The sequence below is a fragment of the Eschrichtius robustus genome, chromosome 14 (genome assembly GCF_028021215.1).
Source record: "Eschrichtius robustus isolate mEscRob2 chromosome 14, mEscRob2.pri, whole genome shotgun sequence".
In the NCBI taxonomy this organism is placed as follows: Eukaryota; Metazoa; Chordata; class Mammalia; order Artiodactyla; family Eschrichtiidae; genus Eschrichtius; species Eschrichtius robustus.
The window spans coordinates 28,555,033-28,583,015 of NC_090837.1; the positions used below are offsets into that span (position 1 = coordinate 28,555,033).

General features: G+C 48.5%; 1 protein-coding gene across 1 annotated transcript in view; it reads right to left on the minus strand.

The window, feature by feature from the left end:
* LDLRAD4 (low density lipoprotein receptor class A domain containing 4) overlaps nt 1-27,983 on the minus strand; it is a 302,381-nt gene that overhangs the window by 127,122 nt on the left and 147,276 nt on the right. The window contains 1 exon segment of the mRNA XM_068563639.1: nt 25,402-25,479. Within this exon segment, the coding sequence (XP_068419740.1) occupies nt 25,402-25,479 (78 nt within the window).

Genomic DNA, 27,983 nt, shown 5'->3' on the forward strand with positions numbered 1-27,983 from the left:
AAGCCCGTGTGCCACAACTACTGAGCCTGCGCTCTAGAGCCCACAAGCCACAACTACTGAGCCCGCATGCCGCAACTACTGAAGCTCATGCACCCAGAGGCCGTGCTCCACAACGAGAGAAGCCACTGCAAGGAGAAGCCCGCGCAGCGCAACGAAGGGTAGCCCCCGCTCGCCGCAACTAGAGAAAGCCCGTGCACAGCAACGAAGACCCAACGCAGCCAAAAATAAAATAAGTATTTTTTTTAAAAAAACAGACTTTAATTATACATTTAAAACAATTTTTGGTGGATGAAGGAAAGTTTATTCTATCAAGTCAATTGTTATTTCTAAAACATAAATATGTCATCCCTTTACTTTAAACCTTCAGCACATAGTTCGTGTTAGCTGGGCACGTAAGAGCCTTCCTCCTGACATGGACCTGACCATCTTTCCAACCTTACTTTCCAGCTCCTTTACACATGCCCTGGAAGCCGGACACAGCAGAACACGAGGACGATCTTCAGCACACACAGCTCCTGTCACAGTGCCTTGGTGCACACTACTGCTCCTGCCTAGAGTGACTCACTCCCCCCACTTGACAAATGCTGATGACCTTTCAGCAAAAAAAAAAAAAAAAAAGGTGGGGGGCCCATGTCTGTGACACCTTCCCCAACCTCCCCACTCCATCCACAATTAAACACGGCTGCCTCTGTGTTCCCATGGCAACCTGTGCATCCCCCCAGTACAGCGTTTGTCATATGGCTGTCATTATTTCTCTATTTGTCTGTCTCACCCACGGAAAGACCTCTAGAGCCCAGAATACATGACATCACTGTACCCCCACCTCTAGCACAGCAGGTAATTAACAATTGCTTTGACTTAACTGAATCAAGAGCATGGGGGGCGGGGCAGAGAGAAGTGCACTTTGGGGTCAGTTTTCTTTCTTTCACCTGAAATCTGTCCTTCCACACAGACACACCAGGTAAAGAGAAGGTTGTCAAGAGAGCAGGATGTGCCCCATGCCACAACTTTCAGGCTGAACCAGCAGGGCCATTTGTCTTTGACAATCTGAGGGGTCAGAGCTGTGTAATCACACAAACTAGCATCCACGCCTCCTCTGCACTTCGTGTCCAAACCAGGAGCCAAGAGACACTAGAAGGTAACTTAAGTGCATACGTGCGCACACAGGGGAGGACCCTGAGATAAACCAAATACGGACTCAGAACCAGGCAAAGCAAGATCACTGGCCAAAGGAAACCCAGAAGAAATGCCACACATAAGTGATTCAAACCACCACAAGGGCGTGACTCTCTCTCTGAGCCCACCCAATGTGTCTATCCACACGTACTCTTTTTCCTCCTAACAAACACTTTACTAATTTCAGTACTTTCTGCCTCTACGTGGAAATTCATTTCTACTCAGCTGATGGGCCAGGGCCTTGTCACTGGCCACTGGTCCCTGGTGGTCTAGTGGCTAGGATTCAGCACTCTCACTGCCACGGCCTGACTTCAGTCTCTGGCTAGGAACTGAAACTCTGCTTCAAGCTGCCATATGCCGAGGTCACCGAAGATCAGAACCAGAAGCCCCTTTCTAACTGTGGCTCTCCCCCTCCCCTACCAGTGGGAGCCCCATGGGACCAGGGCGCTGAGGTGTTTTTCGATAATGATGAATGTCTGATGAATAAAGGAATGGCCTGTCCTCCCCTGAGAACCACAACAGCAGGGCTGGAAGGAGCCCCTGAAGTTGTGCAACCCAACTCCCTCACTTCAGACATGAGGACTTTCGGGCCCAAAGAAGGGAGGAGCTGAACACGGTGAAACTGAACCAAACTGCCAGGCTCAAACCCCGGAGCGACCTTTCTCACCTGTGCAAGCTTGGGCAAGCTGGGTCACCTCTCTAGGTCACAGTCTGCATGCCTGGACAATACAGACCACAGTCTCCACCTCACAGGGATGTTTTAAGGATAAAATTACATAATTCATGTAAAGAACTTAGAAGACGCCCCAGATACACAATATCATACTTGAAATGAAGTTTGGGCCAAACCATGACCCAAAACTTTGATTTTTCCATGACCTCCAGGCTAACTGCTTTTCTACTTGGATCATCACTTATAATGCACAAACGTGGTAAAATGACACAAAGACTGAATATCAAAGCATATATCCATGTTACCCATGTCTGTACACAGAGGTCCTTGCCCCACAACTTACATGTATTCCCAAATACCACTATAGCATATTATTTCCCCCAATAAAATGCAGCAAAGTATAACTGAAAATTTTAAGGGACCCCTTTAGACAATGATTCTATAAATAAAGCCCCAAGATAATTTATGAAGCTAATAAAACACATTCCACCTGAAACATTTATTGCAAGTTTATACTGTTGGCAACAAAAGTACATGAGGAAGTTTTTCTGTCATACAATCAAGCCACTACTGAATTCAATAATCTTTGCTTTCATTTATACAAAATTTCTATTTTCTGGTCTTGAGACCCATACAGAGTCTGAAGGCAGCAGGGCTGGACTGAGAGCCCCGAGGTGGGAGTCACGTGTGACTGGCTTGCACACCATCTCTGGCCCACGAATAGATGCTTCTGAAACCAAACTGCTGTCTGGCAGGCGATGCTGGCAAACCATGCTCAAAATGCGTGTTCGTCAGCCGCTGTTAAACTCTGAACCTGGCACACCAAAGGTGGCTTAGGGGCCTCAACGTGCAATGCACAGGAGTTCAGCTTACTCTAAAGCTGACCACATTAGCCCTGAGGGCTCTCCACAGGGACAAGGGCCTGCAATGAAAGACCCAGAACCATAAGACACGAGGCTGGGGACAGAGAAAATATGAGAAGACATCCAGAGCAGCAATGGAAGACGCAGTTTTAAGGGCCCTTCAGGCAGAAAGAATGATCTGGAAGAGGCCTGTCTCAGGCCAGGTCCCACGGCGTGAGCCTCCATGTCCCATGTGGCAAGTCAGACGGAGCACAGGGCCTGTGAGTCACTGGCACCAGGTGACTGGAACCAATAAAGATGGCACCGAGCTGGCCCCTGGAGGCGAGTGCCCAGGCAGGGGTGCAGTCCTGGCACAGGCTCAGTGGCCAGGAATGGAGAGTACCATGGAGCCTGCCCTCCGCACCACGAGCACCCCCAGGGCTGGGCTGGGTGGCGCAGTAGAGGCTCACAGGGAAGAGGCTACAGAGGGGGTGGGACAAACCTGTGAGGGTCTCGGGTGACCAGCAGGTGTGCCAGGGCTCAGCGTGGACACAGGACTCCTAACCGTCAGGGAAGCCAGGACTCCAGGACTACCGATGCTTAAACAGAGGTGAGCTGAGGTCTGCGAAGGCCTCTCATCTCCGAGGCCTCTCTTCCTCAGTGGGTGGGTGTGGTCGAGCAACACAGACCAGGCCAGTGGCATCAGGATTTGGCATGTTGTAAAACGTACAGTAAAGAAGGTAGATAAAAGGAAACACACAAAAAATTACGTACAATAAATGAATTGAGCTAAAAGGAATCCTGACACCGCCAGGCAACTGCAAAGAGGGCATGATTTTGTGTGGTTTGAAATATTTCAAACCATCAAATCATTAAATTATTTGCAAATAAAGAGATATGTTTAGGCCATCATGCCAAAGTAGAAAAAATGGTTTGGTGGCCAGCTGCATTCCTGTCATTTGGTCCGGGAGCGGTCCTCTGACCTCTGACCAGCCAGTTACACCAAAGGAGGGTGACCATGGACAGAGACGCTGGCACAGCCCCTTCCCGGGGATGGAGGAGGGTGAGTGGAGACACCTGTGCAGCCCATTGCAGGGTTAACGCAATGCCTCAGCACTGCCAGAGTGCTGCAGAAACTGGGTCAAAACTACCCAAGACAACCCCACCACCCTCAATAAACCCACTGTTACCAGGAGGGGGACGTGGCATTTTCCTGTAAGCTAGATTACGTGTATGTCTCTAATAAAAATGAAACTAGAGCAGCTGTGGAACCACACTCAGGTCGGCCTTCATGGTAAGCAGGTGATGTACAGCAGTGATGCACAGTAACACATGCGTTTAAAACAAGCCTGGGTGCCGTCCACAGAGCTCTCTCCCACACTTGTTCTCAGATTCTCCAACAACCTCTTCAGAGGAAAAACAGTCAGAGGAGAGTCTTTAAAATCCACAGCACCACGAGCTTTGTTTATTATCCTCCGCAGTGCGTCAGACCACGTTAAATTTATGGGCCACATGAAAGAGCAGAGGCCAACAGTCCTGGCCTGAAATTGCCATTAATAAACAGTCACTTGCTGTTATTGCTGAATCAGTGTCTGGGCTCCAAAGGTCAAGGACTCAAATCCACCTTCAATCGCTGCACCACCTGATCCTTAGCACCCTGACGATCATAACTCACCTCACAGACCGACAGCCTGGAGGACACGCACTTCGCCCTGTGAGCCACCTCCCACATGTCCCCTCGCCATGGCACGTGGGGACCGCACCTGAGGTCCCAGGGCAAGCAGGGGCAGGCGAGAGTCACTGGGGAGAGTGGCGGCTCTGTGGCTGGCTCTGCCCCAGCCCCACGCAAGTTTCCCCTTCGGGGCAGCAGGATGACTGAGCGCGTCTGGGGCTCCAGGGCGGGCAGGTCCAGCACTACAGGAAAGCACGCTCCCCAGAAAGCAAAGTCTCCATGTGCTCCCCAACGTGGGTGGGACGGACAACAGTGCCCCGTCAACATACCATTCTGTCTGGGTTCTGCACGATGCCAGACCCTCCGTCGTCCCTGTAACAAAGAAAATGCCCTGCTGGCATTGCTCGCGTCACCTCTTAATAAATATGGGTTTACAGGCCACTGTCATTTCAGAAAACCACAAAACCTCAGGACCATTTCCCAGTCAAGACACTCGATCCTCACCAGCTGGGGTCTCGAGGTCACCTGGGGGCTGGGGACTCGCCAGGTGTCAGTGGTCAGGAAGGCGGGTCTGTCTGGGTCCCAGTCAGACCACAGCATGAAATGTGCTGTACAACCAGAGGCGACTTTATCAGCCGCCATAAAAACACGTGAAATTGGTGTTTTGAAAGTTGCATAAGGATCATCACAAAACCTTCACTCAGTCCAAAGAAAAGGATTTAGGGAGGAATCATCTCTCACGATGAAGTGAACCGTCTGCTTTAGAGGAAAGAAAAGAAGTGTCAACGGGAGAGGGTCCAGGAGCACCTGGGTGCTCATGCCCACCCCGGCACCATGACACACCTTCCAGGTGGGCGAAGGCCAAACAGGTCAATGGTGAAACACTCACACACCCACACACCAACATTCTCTCACTCAAAGTAACTTCTGTGCCCATGGTACTGACATATGAGATAGAGAAAAAGACTTGTGGCTGAGATCAAATTATTGTGACAGAGTTGTCTTTAAAGAGGTGGTGACACCCTCTTGTGAGCTTATAGCCTCCATTCTTTCAGAACATTGTATATACTAGTTAAGGCTATGGGTTTGGATACAAATTCCAACTCTGCCATCAACAAGCTGCACTGCACTGTCTCCTTAAGCCTCAGTTTTTTTCGTGAATGAAATACCTACTTATTAAGGTTGCTGCGAAGATTAAACAAAATACTATACATGCAGTGCCCAGTACAGTGTCTGACCCATGGCACATGTACAATAAAATGGAAGCTAACAACATATTTGATATTATTATCATTATCATCACCTCAAAAAACAAGTTGGGAGCTCCAGTTAAGACATCCATGCAATTTCCTCAGCGGTTCCCTCTGCATCAGGAGTGGCAGTACTATCCCTCATGAACGAGGCTGCTACATCACATCTACTTTTATATCAAATAAAAGTATGTCTTCACTAGGTTTCTCTCACACTACATTTTTCTTTCATTACTTTTATAACCCATATATTAGTGATTTCTGTTCTTTGCATGCATTTCTAAAATATTACAGACAACTGAAATGAACATTTCAATAGTTCCTGAATTTGTATAACTACTTTAAAAAAATCTAAACATCAATTTTTTTTTGTTTTAATTAATTGATTGATTGATTTTTGGCTACGTTCCGTCTTCGTTGCTGCGCACGGGCTTTCTCTAGTTGCAGCGAGCGGGGGCTACTCTTCGTTGCAGTGCACGGGCTTCTCATTGCGGTGACTTGTCTTTGTTGCAGAGCACGGGCTCTAGGCACACGGGCTTCAGTAGTTGTGGCACGCGGGCTCAGTAATTGTGGCTCACAGGCTCTAGAGTGCAGGCTCAGTAGTTGTGGCACACGGACTTAGTTGCTCCGCGGCATGTGGGATCTTCCTGGACCAGGGCTCGAACCCGTGTCCCCTGCATTGGCAGGCGGATTCTTAACCACTGTGCCACCAGGGAAGCTCCGTAAATTTAAAATAACAACTAAATGTAGATTTTTGGGAGAAAATCTTGCGAAGCAACAGTTCCCGTGGACCATGCTCTGACAGGTGAGCACGTCCGTTGACTCACACCTTGACCAGCTCCATGCCCGGCACAGTGGACGCTCTCGGTGAACAAGCCAGGCCAGGGAGTGTGCCAATGCTGAGCCCAGGTCGAGGGCACAGGTCACCGCACCCCATGCCCTCAGACATCTGGACACGGCTTTAGGGGGCACAGCAAACAGCGCAGATACAGAGCAAAGTGACAGCAAAGCTGCCTAAGACATAGAACACACCTCTGACTAGAGGGTTCAATTCACAATGTAAAATCATGCATCCAAAATGTTCAAGAACGGATTCCAGTCTCCAAGGTACCTCTCAATCCTATAGGACACTGATCAAGAAATAACAGAATTTGAAATCTCTGGGTTTTTAGTAAAATATACTTAGAAGGGGAAGTAAAAGTCATTTCCCAGACCACACTAACCATGGGGGCGAGGGCTGGGACTGTGACCTTGAGATTTATAATAAGAAATATATATTTGGTCTTAGTCACAGTTTCTGGCACAGGGCTCCTAAAACCCTTGGAATTTCCTAAGTGATAAGAGCTGTAAAGATATCTTTCGTTATTCATAAAAAGGCCCTGGTTAATGAGGTGACTTTTCAGAAGCCCCTAAGGATGGGGCTGGTTGCCAGGGAAACCACCCCTGATCAGAGGGTTGGCACTTTCAGCCCCACCCCCAGGCCTCTGGGGAGGGAGAGGGGCTGCAGACTGAGCCAGTCACCAATGGCCAGTGAGCTCACCATTCCTGCCAGTGTAATGAGGCCTCCACAAAACCCCCGAGGACGGGGTCGGTGGGCTTCCGGGTTGGTGAACACGGGGGGAGATTTAAGGAGGGTGGTGCCTGGAGAGGGCATAAAGTTCCGCGCCCTTTCCTTATACTACCTTGCCCTGGTTTTTCCCTGAGTTTTATCCTTTAAAATAAACCAGTAATCTAGTAAGTAAACTGTTTTCCTGAGTTCTCTGAGCTGTTCCAGCAAATTTATCAAATCTGAGGAGGGGCCATAGGAGCCTCCCATTTATAGCCAGTTGGTCAGAAGCACAGGTGACAACCTGGACTTGCGACTGGAGTCTGAAGGGGGCAGTGCTGTGGGGCCGAGCCCCGGACCTGCGGGGTCCAGGCCACTCTGGGCAGACAGGGTCTGAACTGACAAGTCGCAGGACAGCCAGCTGTGTCGCAGAGTTGCTTGGTGTGGGAAACACCCACACATTTGGCGGCCAGAAGTGTGAATGTTGTGTGTAGACACGGAAAACAGAAGAGTTCTTTCCTTTACCAACAAAAACCCGAGCCCTGGCCAGCAGCCTGCATTCAGCACCGAGGCTGGCCGGTCTATTGTACCCGGACGTCCTCGTCCTCCTCCCAGGCCCTGCCACTCTCCCGTCATCCTGGGCTTTACACACAACAGGCAAAACCCACTTTAGGGCCACATACTCCCCATGCCTTTCTTGTAGAGATAAAACCTATCAGGAAGAATCTAAGCTCTGCTGCTTATACTCCGGGTCCTATAAAGACACAGCCATGAGGTTTCTGCACAGCAGGAAGATGTCCCCCAACGAAAGACAACTGCAGAAGTTTGGGACACAGTGGTACAGAATCATACAAATCACACAGTTCACCATCATATTAATGCCTGATTTCACAGAGAAACTGAGGTCCAGAGAAGTTAGGTAACTCACTCAAGCTCACAAAACTACGTAAGGAAAGAACTGTCAACATACCTCTCACTGTCCTCTGGTCCCAAAGCAAACAGCCAGGGTTTTAGTATCTGTTCTCAGACGTACTCTTTTAATAATAACAATATTACAAAGTAATAATATTAAACTATACTAGACACAAGCAAATGATTGTTTTTTACCACAAAGGAACAGTTATTACCGGCTCATTTTTATAAAAAATTTTTATTTTTACTTAAAAAAAAATTTGGAGGATATGGATAAGTAAGTCTAAGAAAGTAAACCTCACATCTAATGCTATTGCTCAGAGGTAGCCACTAGTAACGTTTCGGTGCACATCCATCTATACTGTCTGTTTGTTCCTTGAGTATAAAAAAATAAAAGGATCATCCTCTTCGTATTGCTTTATGACCTACTTTTATTGCTTAAAAATATAAGCGTTTCTCCAGGACATGAAATACTCTTCTCAAACATCCTTTGTAATAGCTGCAGGGAGTTTCATCATAAGGACGTATCATTATTATTTAACCATGTGTTATTCTGGGACTGGTTCATCATATTTTAATATTGCTATGTTTCTAAATTTCAATTCTGTCACCAGTGACAGCAATTCCTTTTAGTCTCCTGTCATCTGCAAATTTGATAAGCATGCTTTTTATCACCTTCGTCCAAGTGCTTGACGAAAGCATGGGGATGTAGCCATTACAGAGTCCCTGCCTGGTTGATGCTATTCATTCATCGACGTGCTTTGGGATCACCAGTTAGGAATTCAAACTATGCAAGAGTTCCCCAATCATGACAAATATCTGGTGTTTCATTCATTCACTATATGTACTGACTGCTGTCTATAAAGAGCACTGACATAGGAGCTATAAAAATGTCTGCAAAGTGTCAGGAATACTTACATAAATGAGAACTTCTATGACTCCTGATCACAAAAATATACCCAGATTTGGCATTCCGAAAGTTATAATGTATTTCACTTAAAAATCAAAGAGATTTAAAATTTTTTTCATAAACGCCTTTTTTTTTAAAAAATAAATTTATTTATTTATTTATTTATTTTTGGCTGTGTTGGGTCTTCGTTTCTGTGTGAGGGCTTTCTCCAGTTGCGGCAAGCGGGGGCCACTCTTCATCGCGGTGCGCGGGCTTCTCACTGCCGCGGCCCCTCCCGCTGCGGAGCACAGGCTCCAGACGCGCAGGCTCAGCAGTTGTAGCTCAAGGGCCCAGCCGCTGCGCGGCATGTGGGATCCGCTCGGACCGGGGCACGAACCCGTGTCCCCTGCATTGGCAGGCGGACTCCCAACCACTGCGCCACCAGGGAAGCCCCATAAACGCCTTTTTGATTAAAAAATATCCCTGCAATGCCAGAAACTGTTTTGGAAACATATCTAGATTATTAAAATCGTTCAAGTTACTGGAGATAAAAATCTTATAATTCAAGATTTAGTTATTGAGCAACTACCATTGCTAAGCCATGAGCTTCTGGAAATGGGTGATTATATGAAAGCATGAATTCAGGCCACAGTAGCAAGGTCCTGTAACCAGAGCAGCAACTTTGGTTTTGAAGAAAGGGCAACAAGATGTAGCGACTTCTTCAAAGAAACAAAGAAACTCACATGGTTAAGGCAAAAAGGAACCAAGAGCTAAAAGCCTCAAGAGAAGAGCTGGAAGAGAAGGACAAAGAATATTTTTGGTTCATATCTCTTTAAAAGGCAGTATTTAATCCTGAAAATATCATGAAAAGTGCATCAGATGTTCTCATTTTAAGTGAAAAGAGACAAAGTGTGGCAAGATTAAAAACGGATTTGGCAAAGTCCCTTGGTGCTGATTCCCATCACTATTTTATGATGTCGTTTCCCCAGATAAGGACAAACTACCCTTGGAAACTGCCTGTGAGGTCAGTCCAGCAGCCCAAGAGCAACACATTCCAGTGTGAACTGGTGGTGCTACCTGCCAGCAGGGTGGCGTCTGCAAGGAGCGTAATGAGACAGCCTTGGTGTTGGCTGAGGGGCCCGGTTTGGAAGAGAACCAGAGCTGGAAACAGATCCCGTTCTCCACCTATCTGGTCCAAAATGACGCCCCTGCCCCTGAGGGACAAAGCTGGGGGTTCTGGGCCTGAGCAAAGTGTCTGTCCGGCCCTCTTGCCCCTGGGCCTCTGCCCGGCCCTCACGAGCATCTTCACGCCCATGTCTCAGGGACTGACGAGACACTGCCGAGCCTCGACCTGCGCTTGTTCCTCTCACACTTGTACCAACACTGCCTGAGCAGTGTGCTTGGAAAGTGCCAGAAAATACAGAGACTGAAGGCCAAGAACTGACTTCGAATATATAAGTCCTTCTAGTGAACTCAGTGTTTGGGAGATGGACAATATTTAAACAGCAATGATTCAAAATGAGACATAATTTAAATGTACTAAACATATAGCGAACAGTGCTAGCCAAAATCCACAGATTCTCACCCACATTTGAAGAGGACAGTGCCCCGAGCCCTCCGCCCAGAACTCCTTCCCTCCCTTTTCCTTGGGGAGGCCTTCCCTGGTGACCCCTTCAGTAATGGTCACTCCCCACCATCTCTCATCTCCTTCCCCACTTGATTTTCCACCTGAAATCACGTGATTTGCTTGTTTATTTATCTGTCTCCCTGGCCAACTGGTAAATTCCTTGAATGCAGGGACTTTCTCTGTCTTGTTCACCCCTGTATCCTCAGTACAACTACAGTGCCTGATATACAGCAAGTGCTCAATAAACATCTGTTAAACAGATAAATCTAAGAGTGAGCCTCATGCTGTGGACCCATAGGTAAGTCACAGCCATTCCTCCATCATCCCTCAGCCAAAAGTAGGGCTTTGTCCTGGTCAAAGCGTTTTCAGAGAACGTACGAGAGAAGAAAGATCTGCTCCCACACACGGTCTCAATCCTGATCAACTTATAAAAATACAGGTGAACACAACTGGGTTTGTTAGCACCTGGTTCATTTCCAGCCATGGGCTCCCATCGTAAAAACTCTTTTCTTGTAGTGTCTCCTTCCCTGTTATAACACTTAAAGAGTCCTGTCTGCTCACCTGTGAACGAGGCTACATAAACACAGGGACTCGCCCGGTGCCAGCAAGTCTGGGCTCCACACCAAGTACCAAGAGTCCCAGCTTCCTGGGGGTGCAACCCGAAATTCACCCCTCTGGACTTTGACCCAAGCCCAAATTCCTGCTGCAAACGGAAATTCCTAAAGGCCTCCAGGATCTTAAAGGGACACAGGGAAGTACATAAAAACCCTCAAGGCACTCTTTTAAAATGCAGAAATAAAATCACCAGATCATGCATGCTTCCCCCTCTCTTTCTTTCCACAGTTAAGAATAACTTAATTGTACAAACATATATGACATGGGCATGCTGCCCAGGAGAAGCCTGCGTCCAAGTAAACTATGTGGTGTTTTTATTAAATAAAACATTGTCCTGTTTTGTAAGTCATTTCGCCATTATAATCCCAGTGCCTAGCTTGGTGCCTGCATGAAATTCAGTAAAAATCAATGAGAGAACTAGCGCTGATGCGCTCTCCAACCCAGGAATGTTCTTCTGCACATCAAGCAGGAAGAATAGTAACAGGAAAGATATAGAATCTAAACTGCTTAGCAGCATGTATGTTTAAATTACATTTATGCCTTATTATAAACTATAGAAAAAATGTATTTAAATGACAAATATGTACTAAAGATTCTCACTGTAGAGGGAAATCCATCTTCATAGAACTCATTCAGGACAATTAATCGTGTGAGAATATAAAGTTCAACTTACAGGGAGTAACCAAGATCAGAGGTTTGCTTAGCAAATGAACTAGAAAGGCATATATTCACATGGTATATTCACACCACGAATTTCAATACTGTCGCCATCATTCAAAACCCTTTCGAACAGCTCTTCTGGAAATGTCCTCAGATCCCATGGGCAAACTCCACTGACAGTGGGTTGAGGTTTTCAGAGGCAGCAAAAATTCATTTGGAGGCCAAGTAGTGTAAATGAGATGAGTCTACGGCTAACAACTGCCTGTTGCCGTACAGTCATGTGTTGAGTAACAGCAGCATCCTTGAGATAACAGTAACTATTTATCACATATTTACCATGTGTCTGTGTTTACCTGCATAAACTCATGCATTTTCCAAACAACAATGATAATGAATATTATCATTATTCTCATGTTATAGGTGAGGAAAGTGAGGCACAGAGAGGTTAAGTTACTCACCCAGTGCCACACAGGCTGCTATGGTAGAGCCAGGATTTGAATCCAGGTAGTCTGGAAAAGAGGTCATGTATGTTTAAGCACACTACTGTCCTAACTCTCTCTAAAGAAAAAAAAATACACACACACACACACACACACAGCATGACTTAAGATGACTACTACTTAGAATATCACTGATTTAGATATCAAAGTTTGAGGTACCTTGTGGAAAAGGGTCATAAATGAGATATGTGTATGTTATGGTTGGGGAGTGGGTAGAAAGAGCTCTTTCTTCTTCCAGTGAGACTCCTGAGAAAGCAGCCAATAATCTAGCCACCATCTCACTGGTGGGCTTTACATCCTGGTTTTATGAGAATTAGCATGACCAATCTTATAGGCAGATAAGAAACACTAAACAATCAAAGCAATCTTAAGAAGAACAAAGCTGGAGGCATCATGCTCCCTGGTTTCAAACTATATTACAAAGATTTACTTAAAACAATGTGGTATTTATTGACGTAAAAACAGACACACAGATCAATGGAACAGAACAGAGAGCCCAGAAATAAACCTACACATACATGATCAATTAATTTACAACAAAGGAACTGAGAATATACAATGGGGAAATGATAATCTCTTCAATAAATGATGTTAGGAAAATTGGATATCCACATGCAAAAGAATGAAACTGGACCACTACCTTACACCATACATAAAAATCAATTCAAAATGGATTAAAGACTTGAATGCAAGACCTGAACCATGAAACTCCTAGAAGAAAATATAGGCAGTAAGCTCCTTGACATCAGTCTTGTTAATGATTTTTTGAATCTGGCAGCAAAAGCAACAAAAGCAAAAACAAATTAAGTGGGACTACATCAAACTAAAAAGTTTCTGCACGACAAAGGAAACCATCAATAGAACGAAAAGGCAACCTATGGCATGGGAGAAAATACTTGTAAGTCATTTATCTGATAAGGGGCTAATACCTAAACTACATAAAGAACTCATACAACTCAACAGAAATAGAACAATCAGATTTATTTTAATGGGCAGATCTGAATAGACATTTCCCCAAAGAAGACATACAGATGGTCAACAGGCACATGAAAAGATGCTGAACATCACTAATCATCAGGGAAATGCAAACCAAAACTAGGAGATACCACCTCACGCCTGTCAGAATGGCTATCATGAAAAAGAAATAAGTGTTCGCAAGGATGTGGAGAAAGGGAGCAGTCGTGCACTGCTGGGGGAAAGTACATTGGTGCAGCCACAGTATGGAGTTGCCTCAAAAAATTAAAAATAGAACTACCATATGGCCCAGCAATTCCACTCCTGGGTATTCATCCAGAGAAAATGAAAACACTAATTTGAAAAGATACATGCACCCCAATGTTCACTGCAGCATTATTTACAATAGCCAAGGCATGGAGACAACCTAAGTGTCCATTGAAGGATGAATGGATAAAGACAGTTATGTATTAACTGACTTTCCAGACATTATATATAGGGCATGTGTATGTATGTGTGTTTGTATGTGTATGCATAGAGTGAGGAGAGAGAGTTAATATATATACTGTCTACACATTTTATACCATTAATATATATACTGTCTACACATTTTATACCATTTCCCACTACAGGCTTGTGGTGAAGAGGGGCTGGTCCCCCTCGGCCAAGCTAACGCAGCCCTACCTGACACGCACTTCTAGTGGGTGCAGTCTGCCCTCGATATAACTGATTCATACTTTCCTTCACATTTTCACTCTGTTCTTTCCTCTCTAACTATTCCTTTCACTGTTTATCAATCTTTGTCTTTTCTTAAATTCCCTCGTTTCAGAGTCCAAAATGTTATACCAATGGAGAGATTTTATCAGGGTTAGGTTAGGTTTGGGGTTGGTGCTGTAAGAGACAGTTCTGGTATACAACAACAGGAACAAAACCCTATGTCCTATCCTCTCACCATTACTTCTGTGCTGGCAAACACAGTAATGCTTTTCTGTTCACCAAGCTAAGCCCACTGTCTTCTTTGTAGCTAAATGATCTACATACAGTTGCCCTTCCATATCCTCGTGGGACTGGTTCCAGGACCCCAGCAGACAGCAAAACCTGCGGATGCTCAAGTCCCACAGTCAGGAGTCTGCATCTTTCGATTCAGCATCCAGAGGCCATGGACAAGGAGCCAACTGTACATAAACTTTCAAAATATTATGAGGAAAAATATTACGAGAAGCTTAATAATACAGATATCAGTATTCCTTAGCTACAAGCAACAGTAACAAACTCTTGCTAACTAAAGCACAGAAGAAAAAAAAGAGAAAAAAAGAAAGAACAAGCAAGCTGGCCAGGTGGATTTATGGTCTGGTGGCTGAAGAGCCAGGCACGGGCACTGAGGTGATCTGTACAGCAGAAGCTGCCATCAGATGGTCCGGTTCTAACTGCCTTCCTGGCCTGCATGTCTGTGCTCTTGACTGCTCTGGCGTAGCTGGTCTCTGGGGCTCGTGGCCGACAGCTCCCTAGGACCAGGCAGAGGGCCAGAAGGACAGCGCCCATGAGGAATGGGTGCTGGGAAAGAGACAGAAGTCCACACATTCTAACAACTGACTGGACAACATACACACATGCCCTTCTTTCCATAAACACTATTTGAAAATATTTCCAGTATAATGCAAATCTTTCAGGAAAAAATACACTAAACAAAGAAAAAACAACTCCCCCTACACCACACTGCCTGACTGCCAACCCCATGTTGTCATGTTGCTGAATTCCCATGAATCAGCTCTACAGTGGTTCTGTCCACCACAAATGGAGTCACTGGGGGCTGAGAAGGGTGGGGACCGGTGAGGAGGGGGTGCAAGGGCAGAGCTGGCCCAGGTCCTCTCTCTCCAGACCCAGAGGGGTTGGTGGGTTGTCTCCAGCACACGTGGCCACACACGGAACCTCTCCTTAGCTGTTCCGAACCAAGGCGTGGACCTGAGGAGTCCCCAGGGCTCAGGTCCGGTTGGTCGGACTTTTCCTAAGACAGCGAGGAGGCTGTGGCAGATGTGGGGGTTGAATGGGGGGCCCCCAGAAACAAAGGCTGCTCTCTAACTTCAAAGTCAGCCAGGGATTGCCTGGGCTGGCATAACACACGGGGCACCGGTACGGAACTCCTTCTCCTGCTCCAGGCCTAACGGCCTGCCTGTCTGCCAACGAGCTCCCGGACGTGAGGTGAACTTTGGGCAGGAGGGTCTCAGTCCCTCCCAGAATCTGGTCTTTTCTCTCCCTCCGGCCTAGGGAGGGGCTTCATTTCCACCTCACGGCCACGCTGCTCCCCTGTGGAGCCTCCTCTGCGAAGGTGGGAAGAGGCTCCGACCTGGCCGCCAATTGCTCTGAGGGCACCCACGACCCCGTGTGTCTGAATCTAACACGTGCTCTCTGGCGGCCTGGTCCCCGCACCTCCTTCACCCAGCCCTCCCCTCAGCCCTTCCTCCGGCTTTGAACTTCAAGAGACAGCATTGTGCACACTCCCTGACTCTGCTTCCTCAGTGCCCAGCCCCACATCCACCCAGTCCCCTTGGGCCGCATCCTGGCAGCTGCCCTGAACGGCCCATGCCCTGCTGAACCCTCCATTGTGCACACTCCCTGACTCTGCTTCCTCAGTGCCCAGCCCCACATCCACCCAGTCCCCTTGGGCCGCATCCTGGCAGCTGCCCTGAACGGCCCATGCCCTGCTGAACCCTCCATTGTGCACATTCCACCCCAGCCCCTCTCTCCTTGGCTCTGAGCCATCGCTCTGTAACTTCATCCTCTCTTGCCCTCACTGATTACCCGATGAAAAGTACCCTGTTGCTTCCACACAGAAGCACTAGAAATAAGATGAAGCTTATGAAGCGTGTTATCCAAGATGAGGCCCGTGGAGTGGATGCCCCTTTCAGAAAGGCCCAGCGCAGGCTCCACCTCTCAGATGCCAGTGGGCTCTGGGCGAGGTCTGGAAGCATGTATGTGACGATGGGCAGCAACAGAGCCTGTGGGCTTGACTGTCTCCGGGCAGTAAATGCAGGGTCCTCGGGAGACGTTAAGTGTGCACACATGTGCACAGGGCTGCGAGGAGAGCTGAGGACTCGGGAGAAATGAGGACGCAGCGTCAGCTCCCATGGCCCCGAGACCGCGGGGGAACATGCTCTGGGGCACCACCCACAGGGACCTGGCAGCAAGGCTCCACTTGACGGTGGGGTTCGTGGGTCCTGCTCCGTGATGGGGGCGTGGATCCCAGGGTGACGGAAGCAGGAAGCGGGGTCTCCTGGAAGGGAGGAAGGCATTTTACAGGGAAGGCCTCAGACATCTCTCTGAAGAGGTAGAGACGGAGCTGCCTCCACACAGGAGGCAGCAGGAGGAGGCTGTGCCCGTGAGAGGGTCACCTGTGAAGCGTGTAACCTGCTTTTCTGCCTAAGTCTGTAAATCTCCTTATTGATGTATTCAGTGCACATTGTAAATGTTTTCCTCCTATCCTGTAGCTCCAGCCGCTACCTGCAGCCATCGGTAAAGCGCTGGCCTCACCTCTGCGAGAAGGGCTGGCTGGTCAGCATGGGCATCGGCTGGAGGGCAGCCCCAGACTCGCCTGCGGGAGACATCGGGGCGGTGGGGTGGGGAGCAGGCCTCTGCGGCGCACACGGCGAGACACACACTGCCCATCCCAAACCCCACGCCCGGCCCTGATGACAGCCGGACATGCAGATTCACACCCCATCGCACGCCCAATGTTTCCACCAACAAGTCCAGAAGTACCTCAATTCAATTCAACCGTGACTACAAGAGGTGTCCCCGCCACACTTCGTCCTCCCCGTCCCACCTGGCTCAGGAGGCCCCCACCTGTCCTCCAGGTGGCTCAGCTGGACATCTCGCCCCAGCCTTGGCGCGTCCTCTCCCTCGTAGCCGTCTCCAGGCAGTCTCTGCGCATGAGCGCCTGCCCCAGAGTCGGTCGTCTCTCGCTCACGCCCCTTCTTCCCACCGCCAGCGAGGTCTGGCCCTGCTCACAGCCCACCTCCCTGCAAACTCTGCTCCTCCCGGGATCCCCCTACCCGACCCGCTCCCTCACCAGGTCAAGGCCTACCTCTAACTCTGTTCCCTGGCGCCCTGATGCTGTGCAGGTGACCCTACAGCTAAGCCTCGCGGCCTGGACAGGGCGATGGGGACGGGAGCAGTCTCCCTCTTCAACCTCTCTCACGCCCTACACACCTGCACATCCCTGTGGCAGAGGGGAGCCTGGTCACCCCTCCTCACCAGGCTACCTACACGCAGCCGCCGTTCCCAGTGGGGTTTAACGTGGTTGAGCTGAGGCCACGCACATACTCTTCAATATGAAAGTCCTCTCTCCACCGAGAGCCTCTAATATTTTGATAACTTCATTGAGCAATTGTCTTTTTAAGGAAGATACACAAAGTCTACCAATAAGAAATAGGAACATTAATCCCAACTTGGTTTTGAGCGTCCCACTTCCTTCTTCCAAAACACTGAGCTGAGTGAAGTGCCCAGAGTTGTCCGCCGTCTCAAAGCCACCTGAACAACCAGATAAAAGGTGCTTTTAAGACAACGCGTTCCATCCTGTTAGCTAAACTTATACAACTTACTATTTGCAGGTTATTCTACTTCAGGGGAAAAATGATATTTACGATGTACGTATCTTAACTGTTTTTCATCCTGACCACTCTCTGAATGCTGACAGGTCTTCACCAATCTTAGTCAGGCTCTGGCTTTGAGCAAGAGGGAAAACAGGTTCTTTACACTCAGAAGAAGTGTGTGCCTTTGAGATAGCAGAGACACAGCCGTGAGCCTTGCCTAGGAACGTGGAGGAGAGGTGAATGGTAACAGAAACATGCCCCCGAGCTGAGCAGCACCTCCTCCCTCCTGCCCGGGCTCCATCCCCATGCCCTCTGGGGACGTGGCTGCCACGGCAGCTCTGAGACAGTCACTGCACCTGACATCTTCAAAGCCTCTTCACTCGCCTCTGAATGAACCCCGAGCCCGCCTCCACGTGCCTGCCCTGCTCCTGCCTGCATCTCCCTCCCAGGGCTCCGGGCTCCGCTCCTCCTCCCTGAGCCCCCAGGATCCTCCCCCAGGAGCCCGCAGAGCCGCATCAGGGCACTGTCTCGCACGTGGAACCTTCTGCTTCGGGTTGCAGTTGTTCCGTCCACTGTGCTGGTTCTCTCTCCTCACTGCTCCTCCGTCTCTGGCCAAGCACAGCTGATCAACAGAGGCCGGCAACAGCAAACAGTGGCACTAGGCACTGCAGCAAGACCAAGGCCTCTGCTGATGAAGCAAAAACAAACTGAGCAGTTTCTGTGGTTCGTGATGAACTCCTTGGCGCTTCCCCTCGGCTGCCTCTCCCCTTACTCCTGACCAGGCACCCAGTTCAGCAGTTCAGTCAAAGTGGAACATCATACTTACTTAGTGGATAGTTTGGCTTATAATTCTTAACGTTAAAAAAAAACAAACTTTAATTCCAACTAACATTTACTTGCACACACATGTGCGTATGCGAGGCATTCTGCTGGGAACTTTGACAAACCCCTAAGGGACAGGGGTGGACCCCACTCTCACCGCCACAGCTGGTCGGGGGCCCGGCTGCTGCGATGGTGGGCCAGCACCACTCCCACCGTATCTTGTTGCTGACAGTTGACCTCCCAGTTACAAATGCTTCATTGACTAGAAACCTCTATTTCTGAGAAAGCCATCTTCACACACAGCTGTTGCTGACGAGGCAGAGTGAAGACAGGCCAGGAGAGCCCAGAGGAGAGACACTACTCCTCACTACTCGGAGCCAGAGGAGAGTCGCTCCTTTGTGGGGCCATCAGCCACTCTGGATGGACTTAACAGAGACAGAGCCGCCCGTCAAATGCATCCATACCTAAGCCCCTCACCCTGTCTGCCTATGGGTCCCAGCACCTTGGCCACCGGGACAGGGGCAGCACTAGCCAGAACTGGTTCTTTTTTCATAACTTTTTGTTTTTATTGTAGCAAGATACGCGTAATACAAAATGTACCATTTTCACGAATATACCACCCTGTGGACTAAGCACGTTCACAGGCTGGGCAGTCACCACCACCCTGGTCCACGCTTGCTCCCACCCCTCAGCACTGCAGGAGCGGGAGAACGTGGCCCGGCGAGGCCACTTCAGGAGGCAGCCACAAAGCAGCTGTGTTCTCCAAGGTGGAACACAGACAACACTCTGACAAGCATTTCACCAGCGAACTCGGCGTGGGGCGTCACCACCTGTCTCTCCCCACACCACCTCACTCTGCACTGGATTCTGAAGGACCCAAGTCTCGGGGGAGCTGAGGCAGCAGGTGGGAGACACCAGGATCCAGCTCCATCGCGGGCAGAGCTGCGGCCGCTGGTCCACGCAGTCTCAAGCAGGCCTGCTTCAGGCTGTGCTGCTCCCTCACTGATAAACCTGGGTCGCTATGCACACCTCCCAGGGCTGTCACAAGGGAGGTGAATGAGACCACGTGTGTGAAAGCACCTGGTGTGACAATTAATGTTCACTCCCGTCAGCCCTGTGAAACATGACATCTGAGCTCAATGAGAGCATAATTCCAAAAGGGCAAGGAAAACAAGTAAGTTTAGACAGTTTCCCATCTTACTCCTGGCAGAAGGAGGCTGAGCCCAAACACTGCCAGCAGGTGTGGACCATCCACTGCCCTCCTGCATCTGGAGCCAAGAGGTGCCTTCCTTACGCTACTCTGGAAACATTCTAGAATAATACCAAAGTGATTATTCTCTGTTACCAGATTCATTGTTGTTGGTTCAAATTTTAAAATGGAACCACGAAACATCCACCCAGATGGTAAATGTGTTTATTTCTGCATCCTGTTTCTGGGTTTTCACGTTTGAATATGGTGCTCCAAAAAGCAGCAGATGAGATCTGTGACCTCATCTTAGGCCCAACGAGGCACATGACACCCTCAGCCTGTGTGACACCTGTATGGGGCCACTGCCCCCAAGGCCTCTGGAGGAGAAACCATCCCCCAGTGGCCATCTCTGAGCACAGGCAGGTCGAGGGTTCCGAGTGTGAAGGCAGAAACCCTACCACATGGCATATAAGTGAACGAGAGAGGAAACCATGCACTGGAGATTTCCAGGAGCAGAGGCCGGGGTCTGAGCAAATGTCCTCAGCCCTCTGGACCACGCTCCCAGCTCCAGGACAGCACGTGACACGACTGCACTGCACCAGGTAACGGTGTAGCTCAGGACGCCATCAGAGCGGGCACCTCAGGGAGAGGTGTCAGAGCACCAGTCGTGAACCCCCCTCAGGTATGGCGTGAGCTCCCATCAAACATTGGCTCAATAAGCCCCCAATTTTTCTAAGGCCTTTATGTGTAACTAACCTCTTGAAGGTGGTGAGGGGAGAAAAAGAACATTTACTGAGCAACAACTATATGCCAGGCTCTATGTTTGATACTTTGCATGCCACTTCATTCAATCCTTATCAAAACATTACTTCGTACTTATTATTATTTCCACTTTGCTGTTGTAAAAAGTGCACCTCAGAGAGGTCAGCCACTTTGTCAAGGTCATAGAGCAGGAACTGGGGGGGGAGGACTACCCAGGACCTTCCTGCTGGAAGCCAGGCCCTCTCTGGCCTCTGAGCTCGTCCTGCAACAGTAAGCATGGGAGAGTCCACGTGAAGACTCTAGAAACACCTGTGCACCAACAAAGCAAGAGTCTAGGACCCAAGAAAGGAATTCAGGAGGCCACACGGTGAAGCAGTCACTTGCTTTCTGCACAAGTCTCTGACTTCTCCTGAGCTAGATGGCTCCCTTCAGGGGTAACTTTAACATCCAAGTTTCAGACATATGATGGACAAAAGCCAACATTTTTCAAAGAACCCAGTGAAATTTGTAGGTCATTTTTGACCCTGGATATTCAATGACAAGGAATTCATCTTAAACCAACACTGATTACTTAACTGATAGTAAAAAGCCCTGACTTTTGTGTATATATCCTAAAATCTAGCAAGGAGTTGCTAGATTAGAGTTGCCCTTTAGGATTTACTGTTGTAAATAAAAAGCTAGAAAATGGAAGGTTTCAGCAAAACAAAAACATCTGTCAGATTAAATAATAATTTGAATGTTTTTGACCTTGTAATTCCTATAATATTTATTTTAATGTTATAGCTATTTAAGAGCTATAAAAATAAGGAGTTTATAATTATCTTTATGTTGTACATATTTAAGTAACCTTAAAATGAATACAATTTCAGGCAACACTGAAATTTCTTCCTATCCTTATTTAAAATGGGTATGCACACTCTCCTCAGACATTAGGCTACCGTAATAACATAATGCCTCTAGAAAAGAAGATAATCACACTTGTCACAGCAGGAAAACCCTGGGAGCAGTGGAGAATGATTTACAGGGAAGACAGTGGAGCTGCGTTTGGGACTGTAAATTATGTGTTATTTACACAAAGAAACGACGTTATTAAGGAAGGGGCAGGTTTGTAACCGAGGACCAGATGCCAGCCTATACGGGGTGACCTAAGACCAGGCATGCACCAGCGTGCTCTGACATCTCTCAGTAAACTCACTTCCTTCAAGCCAGAGCATGTGAGATTTTACAGAACGCCACTGTCATCTATCTTTTTACATCTATTAAACCACAATGAAGAAGATCACCTGGGCTTCTCCCACGCACACCACAAAAGATCCCATGGACCTGAGACAGACCTTGGAGACAGAGAGGAAGATGGCAGAAGGACAGAGTCTAAGTGAAACTGCACAACTGAGATTGGGACTTGAACCCACTGTCTTTTAATTGAGATCATACACCTGGTCTCAGGACTTAATGAAGCTCAGGTTCTTTATGTCTCATCACAGAAAGAATTCAGCAAGAGGCAAAGTGATAGGTAAGAAGTGGATTTATTTAGAGAGAAACACTTTCCACAGACAGGTGGTCTGTCTCAAAAGGTGAGAGCAGCCCTAGGGTATGGGGTCGTCTTAGAAAGTGAGAGCAGCCCTGGGAGAAACACACCCCACAGACAGAGTGTGGGCCATCTCAGAAGGCGAGAAATCCCAAGACATGGGGTAATTAGTTTTTACGGGCTGGGTAATTTCATAGGCTAACGAGTGGGAGGATTATTCCAACTATTTTGGGGAAGGGACGGGGATTTCCAGGAATTGGGCCACCGCCCACTTTTTGGCCTTTTCTGGCTGGCCTCAGAACTGTCATGGCGCTGGTGGGTGTGTCATGCAGCTGATGTATTACAGTGAGCTCAAGGTCCACTGCAAGTTGAATCTTACGCCATCTTGGACCTAATTGGTTCTAACCAGTTTATGTCATACCCTCAAGGGCTATGTCATTCTTTTAGAGGTTGTGCCCTACCCCCTTCCCTCCGATTTCATTAGGGGGATGAGAAAGTATCACTAACGGTATCAAGGTATTTCAAAATGCAGAAACCATCTGCGGACGGACAAGGGGTCCACTTTGTCCAGAACTTCAGTCACAGCAAGAGAACGAAGAAAGACATCACCAGGGGCCTTGAACTACAGGCTGAGGAGTCTAGACTCTTTAGGAAGCAAGAAGCAGCCATGGAAAGTTTGGGGGCAAGAGCAGGTATAATTAAAGCTGCACTTTCAAGAATACAGGCAGAACTCAGACGGGAGAATCGAGACAGTAAAGCTGCCTGGGTCCACTCTTCACTGGCAGCACCTACACACATCTGGCAAGAGCTCCCTGAACAGGCCTGGGTAAAAGCAGCCCCACTATGGCCCAGCACCAGCAGGACAGGGTCGCCTGAACTACAGACACAAGGAGAAGCACATGCTGTGGGGAGCTGTCCCTCCATGGTTTTCTTTCTAAAAAGCCTTCAAGGTCTTGTCACTTGGGAAATACTGCCCACTGGCTGCCCATTTGGAACCTTCATACTTTCATACTGCAGTCTCTTTCCTAATAAAGAACTGAAAAAAGTTATGCAGTAAAGAAACCAATTTTTCTTCTAGAATTTGGCCATCAATCCATCAACCCCTTTTATTGAAAAACAGCTCTCTATCTCCTAAAACTAGCATCCTCCAGGCAGCTTTGGAAAGCATGGGCTAATAACCAACCCGGCAGCCTTGAAGGGCTGAGTAATGAGCTGAAGGTCCGGGTGATGGGAAGCAGGTGGTCAGGATCCCTCAGGGCTGCTCCACGCCTGGAACAGTACAGACCTGTTCAGGCCACCAAGGCAGCCACATCCACCCTGTGCAGGGTCCCGCGCTCCTGCTGGTGTGAGAAAAATCCCACTGTGTGGGGGTGCGGACAGGCATCCCAGCAGCTCAGTTCAAGTGCTTCTTGCATTCTGCTCATTAGGCTAAGAAAACCTGGTCAGCAGCATCCATAGAATAGCTCTCTTTCAGATGCCTGAAGACTTATATCCACTCTCATCTTTCTCCTTTATGAGTAAAATAACCTTAATTTATTTAACAACTAGGTCTGGTTATCCTTTTCACAAGAAAGACTTGTAAAATCTGCAGAAACTTGGTTCATCTACCCAGTTATCCAAGGTTGAATGTCTTTCTGCATTGAATGGAAAGATTCAGAGCCTCAGAAGGTTAACTGAGCATCTAAGGGCGGCCCTGGGGGCAGGGAGGAGCAGGGTCTCAAAACCGCATCAGCTTTAGGTGACAACCCAGGCAGGATGCTTTCCACTCACCAGAGTACAGTGAACCTCAGAGGAAATCTCCCACGGCTAGGACGCTTCAGCAGAGGGCTGGCTATACCCCACTGGAAGGACTTCCATTTCTCTCTGCCCAGAGGCGCTGCAGGTTTGATGTCACAGGAGTCTATCCACTTACATCACTGCCTGCGTGAACCAAAGCTCAGCAGGAGGAACCAAAGCAGAGACCCCAGGTCACCTGCCTGAATGAAATAGCAGCACTGTCGTTGGGCCTTGCAATACTCAAGAGACCCTCCTAGGGGGGGCGTGCTACAGAGTCGCCAACATGTGTGACTCTCAGGACAGGCTGCAGCCGCTGTGGACGGGCACCTGGGGACTGAGCTCAGCCAGCCTCAGAAGCTGGGACCAACCAATCCCTTCAGAAATTCAATCACACATCTTAATAAAGTTCACATCTCTGACCCAATAATTCTTTTTCTGGGAGTTTATCCAAAGGAAATAGCCCAATATACAGAAGAGCTTTTTGCACAAAGGTGTTCACCAAAGCATTATTTATAAGCATAAAAGCTGTCCAAAACTGCAATATCCAACAATAAGAGCACAATTTTGAAACTCAAGTACACTTACATAAAAGAATATTATGCAACAATTTAAAATCAAACTTATAATGAAAATGCTCATAATGTAAAGTTAAAAGGGAATGAGCAGATTATAAAATTGAATATATATTATGAACACAGTTCTGTAAGAAGAAACTTGCACAGCAAAGACTGAAAGGACACAAGCCAAAATGTTAACAATGGAAAGCTTCATACGGCAGGACTGTGTGTGGGCAAGTATTTGTCTTCATTCAACTTTTCTGTGCTTTCCAAATTTTCTTACAATGAGCAGGCATTACTTGTAAAAGGAAAAACTTGAGTTTGTTAAAAAGAATAGTATCTAAGTGATTAAAATAATTTCTAAATTACATGTGCTGAGAAAATTTAAAACAATGTATAAATTCCTGTATGCAAGGATTAGCCAAAGAAAATCATAATTAGAAAGCTGAATTTGCAGTACGTATCCATGTGGGTACACCTGCATGCACACAGGAAGCAAGACATAGAGGGGACTTCTAACCACGTGGGCGGGCAGGCAGCCAGCAGTGCATGGGGGAGGGGACTTCCCAGCTTCTACCACCTTCAAGGTAATTTCACACGCTGCAAACAAGCATGGGCTTGCCATGCAAACACGGCTTCACACAGGCCTCCCAGCCTCCCTCCCAGCCAGACTGCAGCCCTAAGCCCTTCTTACATCCTAAGAAATCTGGAGCCCCTCCCACCCCCACCCACTTGCAAGAGAATCAGAACATAAAATACAAACTGACAAATTTTTTTCAGTGGAGGTATGGTTAACTGTATAGTGACTTTTGTCTAGCAAAAACAAGATTTAAGCCAAGGAAAAATGCCTTAACCCCTTTACCATTTAAGATACGTAAGGCAAGACTTTTTTCATTAGCATCTTCAATTCCAGCAGCTAAGATGATAGTCTTCAGTTGCCCTGGGATGAGAAAGACTGAAGTCAAAAAACATAAGAACAGTAAATCAAGTGCGGAGGGGAAGCCCCCTGCTCACCTCCATCTGAGACCACAGCTCAGCCCGCCCACGGGGCAGGGATGCAGGTTCAGCCCCTTCATCCTACGCTGCGGTAAGTAACTGTTACCAACTATGCGGACAAAGAATGATGAAGAGCAGGCAGAGAACAAATCCATAAGCTGAGTCCCCAGGGACCCACCCCCAGAGAAGGCCAGCACTTCGGTCTCCTTCCTTTTATCACTTGTTACTTCCTAGAGATACTGGGAAGCTAAAACCACTGCCCCGGTGTGCCCAGCTCTGATAAATAACAGTCAGCACTTGACAGCTTTCTGAAGAGTGGGCCGATTAGTTAATTTAATCATTCCTGTTGAAGGAATAGGACAAGTCGGTTTCTTTTTTCAAGAACTGACTCTGGAACCTGCCCCTCAACTCTGACACCTGCCCCACGATGCTCCCGGTGCTTCCCAGACTTTCCAGTGCCCCAAGCACCTGGGCTCTTGTTAGGATGCAGCCCTAATGTAGCAGGACTAAGTGTGCAGAGACCAGTTAGCTTCCCATCTCTGAGAATGAGACCCAGTCAGTGGTAAGGCTCCCCAGGTGACCCCCGTGTGCAGCCAGGGTCGCACATACCACTAGGAGGTTTGGAAAGGCCACTGGCTCAATCTAACTCCTGGCTACTCTGAGTGTGCCCCCTGCACAGTGACACCAGCACACCGACACCGGCCTCAGAGCTGCGGTGAAGAAGGGCGGGGCAACACAGCTAGAACATTAGGTTGGCCACAGTTATCGTTTCACTACTGCCAGTAGTATGATTATTATTCAGGTGGGCTGACACAGCTGGGACAAGGCCAAATTTGTGAAGAAACAGAGTTCTTGGGAAAACTATGAGTTAAAAGCAGATAAGAAAATAAGAGCTGGGGAGGAGCTCCGAGAGGGTGGCTCAGGGCAAGTGTGTGGGGAGCTGACAGAGGGCCATGTGCATGGCCCACAACTGGGGCAGGAACAGTCACAACAGCAACCACTTACCTGGGCCTGAACTAACAGGGCAGGCACTGTCCTAACAACCCCCAGTTCTCCAGGCTGAACCATTCTTGCTTTCCATTCTTTAGCTCCTACTATCCCAAGGCCCCCCGATGGGCTGGGGGCTTCCCCTCCCGGGGGGCAGAAGAGCTGACCACCTAGGAGAAACCGGCAGTGAGCTGGAGCCTCGGGAGCCAGGCGGGGGATGCTCTTCACCCCTGGGGGGGCAGTGACACAGCTGAGGAGTATGGGGACAGGCTCGTCTACATTTTGGACTGTGAGCTGCGTGCCCCTCCTCAGGTTTTTTCTGTCCCACCCTCTCTTCCTTCTCTTCTTCCCTCTTCTTCTCGGAGCTGCTTTACGAGCTGCCTTCCATGGCCTCACAGGCAACTCTCTTGGCAGCTGTGCCCCAGGGTTGCAGCTCCTGGGATGGACAGCTGAGGCACGACCCCTAGGGAGGACCGGAGGAGGGGTTTCTGGTTGGGTTGGCCGGCTGAGGAGGGTCTAGAGAGCTGGGCTCCGCGTGCTCTTCTGAAACAGCCGTCTCACTCGTCTTCCTGGGCCCTGACCACTCCGGGGGACCTTCCCCAGCTGGCCCCCAGGAGGGGGGTCCCCTGTTGCACATGCCCGGCTCCTCCAGCCCTTTCTCCTGTGAGAGCTGCACGTGACCACATTCACTGTCAAACCAGCAAGGGGAGCAGGAACAACACTGGTGACTGTCAGGAGCAGAGCTCCAGCCAGCGGGGAGGAAGAGCCCCACGCTCTCTCCCCAGCAACCCGAGCTGCCCGCTACACACAACTGGAAAACCTGCAAACTTTTAGGACTCACAGAGCCAGAGAATACAGGCACTTCTTGTAATTTTCCTACCATCCTTCCTTTAGAAAAAAAAAACATAACTCTTTATACGTAAAACTGTTTTCCCTGGATTCCATGAGGTCCTTCAACTTCACGGCCCACATTTTATAAATAAGGAGGCAGAGGCCCAGAAGCATTAGTGTCTTCCTGGGATGTTAAGTGAATCAGACAAAGAACCAGGATCCAAATTCAAAAGCCCCGTGGCTCAGGCCCTGGCTCTGGGCACCAGCCAGACTGAGTGGTTCCCTGAGAAGGGAGCAGATCAGACCCGGGGGGAGAACATACACGTGGAAGAGTGACACGGGGCTTCTCCACGAGTCCTTTACAGGACAAGGTCAGCGCTCAGAGTCACCACCCCACCACCGTCTACACATGAGCGAGTCTCAGGAAGAAAACTAACAACGCGGAGGGAGGGGTTACTCATCAGCCATAACTATTCCCTCCAAGTCTTCCCAGCTCTGGACAGAAAGACACCCCAACACACCGCTCTGCAAGGGATGGACTTTCTTCAAGGAACGGCGGCTCGCCGGATACTATGTGTGCCCTACAACCCAACAAAGCAGAATCGTAAAATGTGATGCTCTTTCAAATTC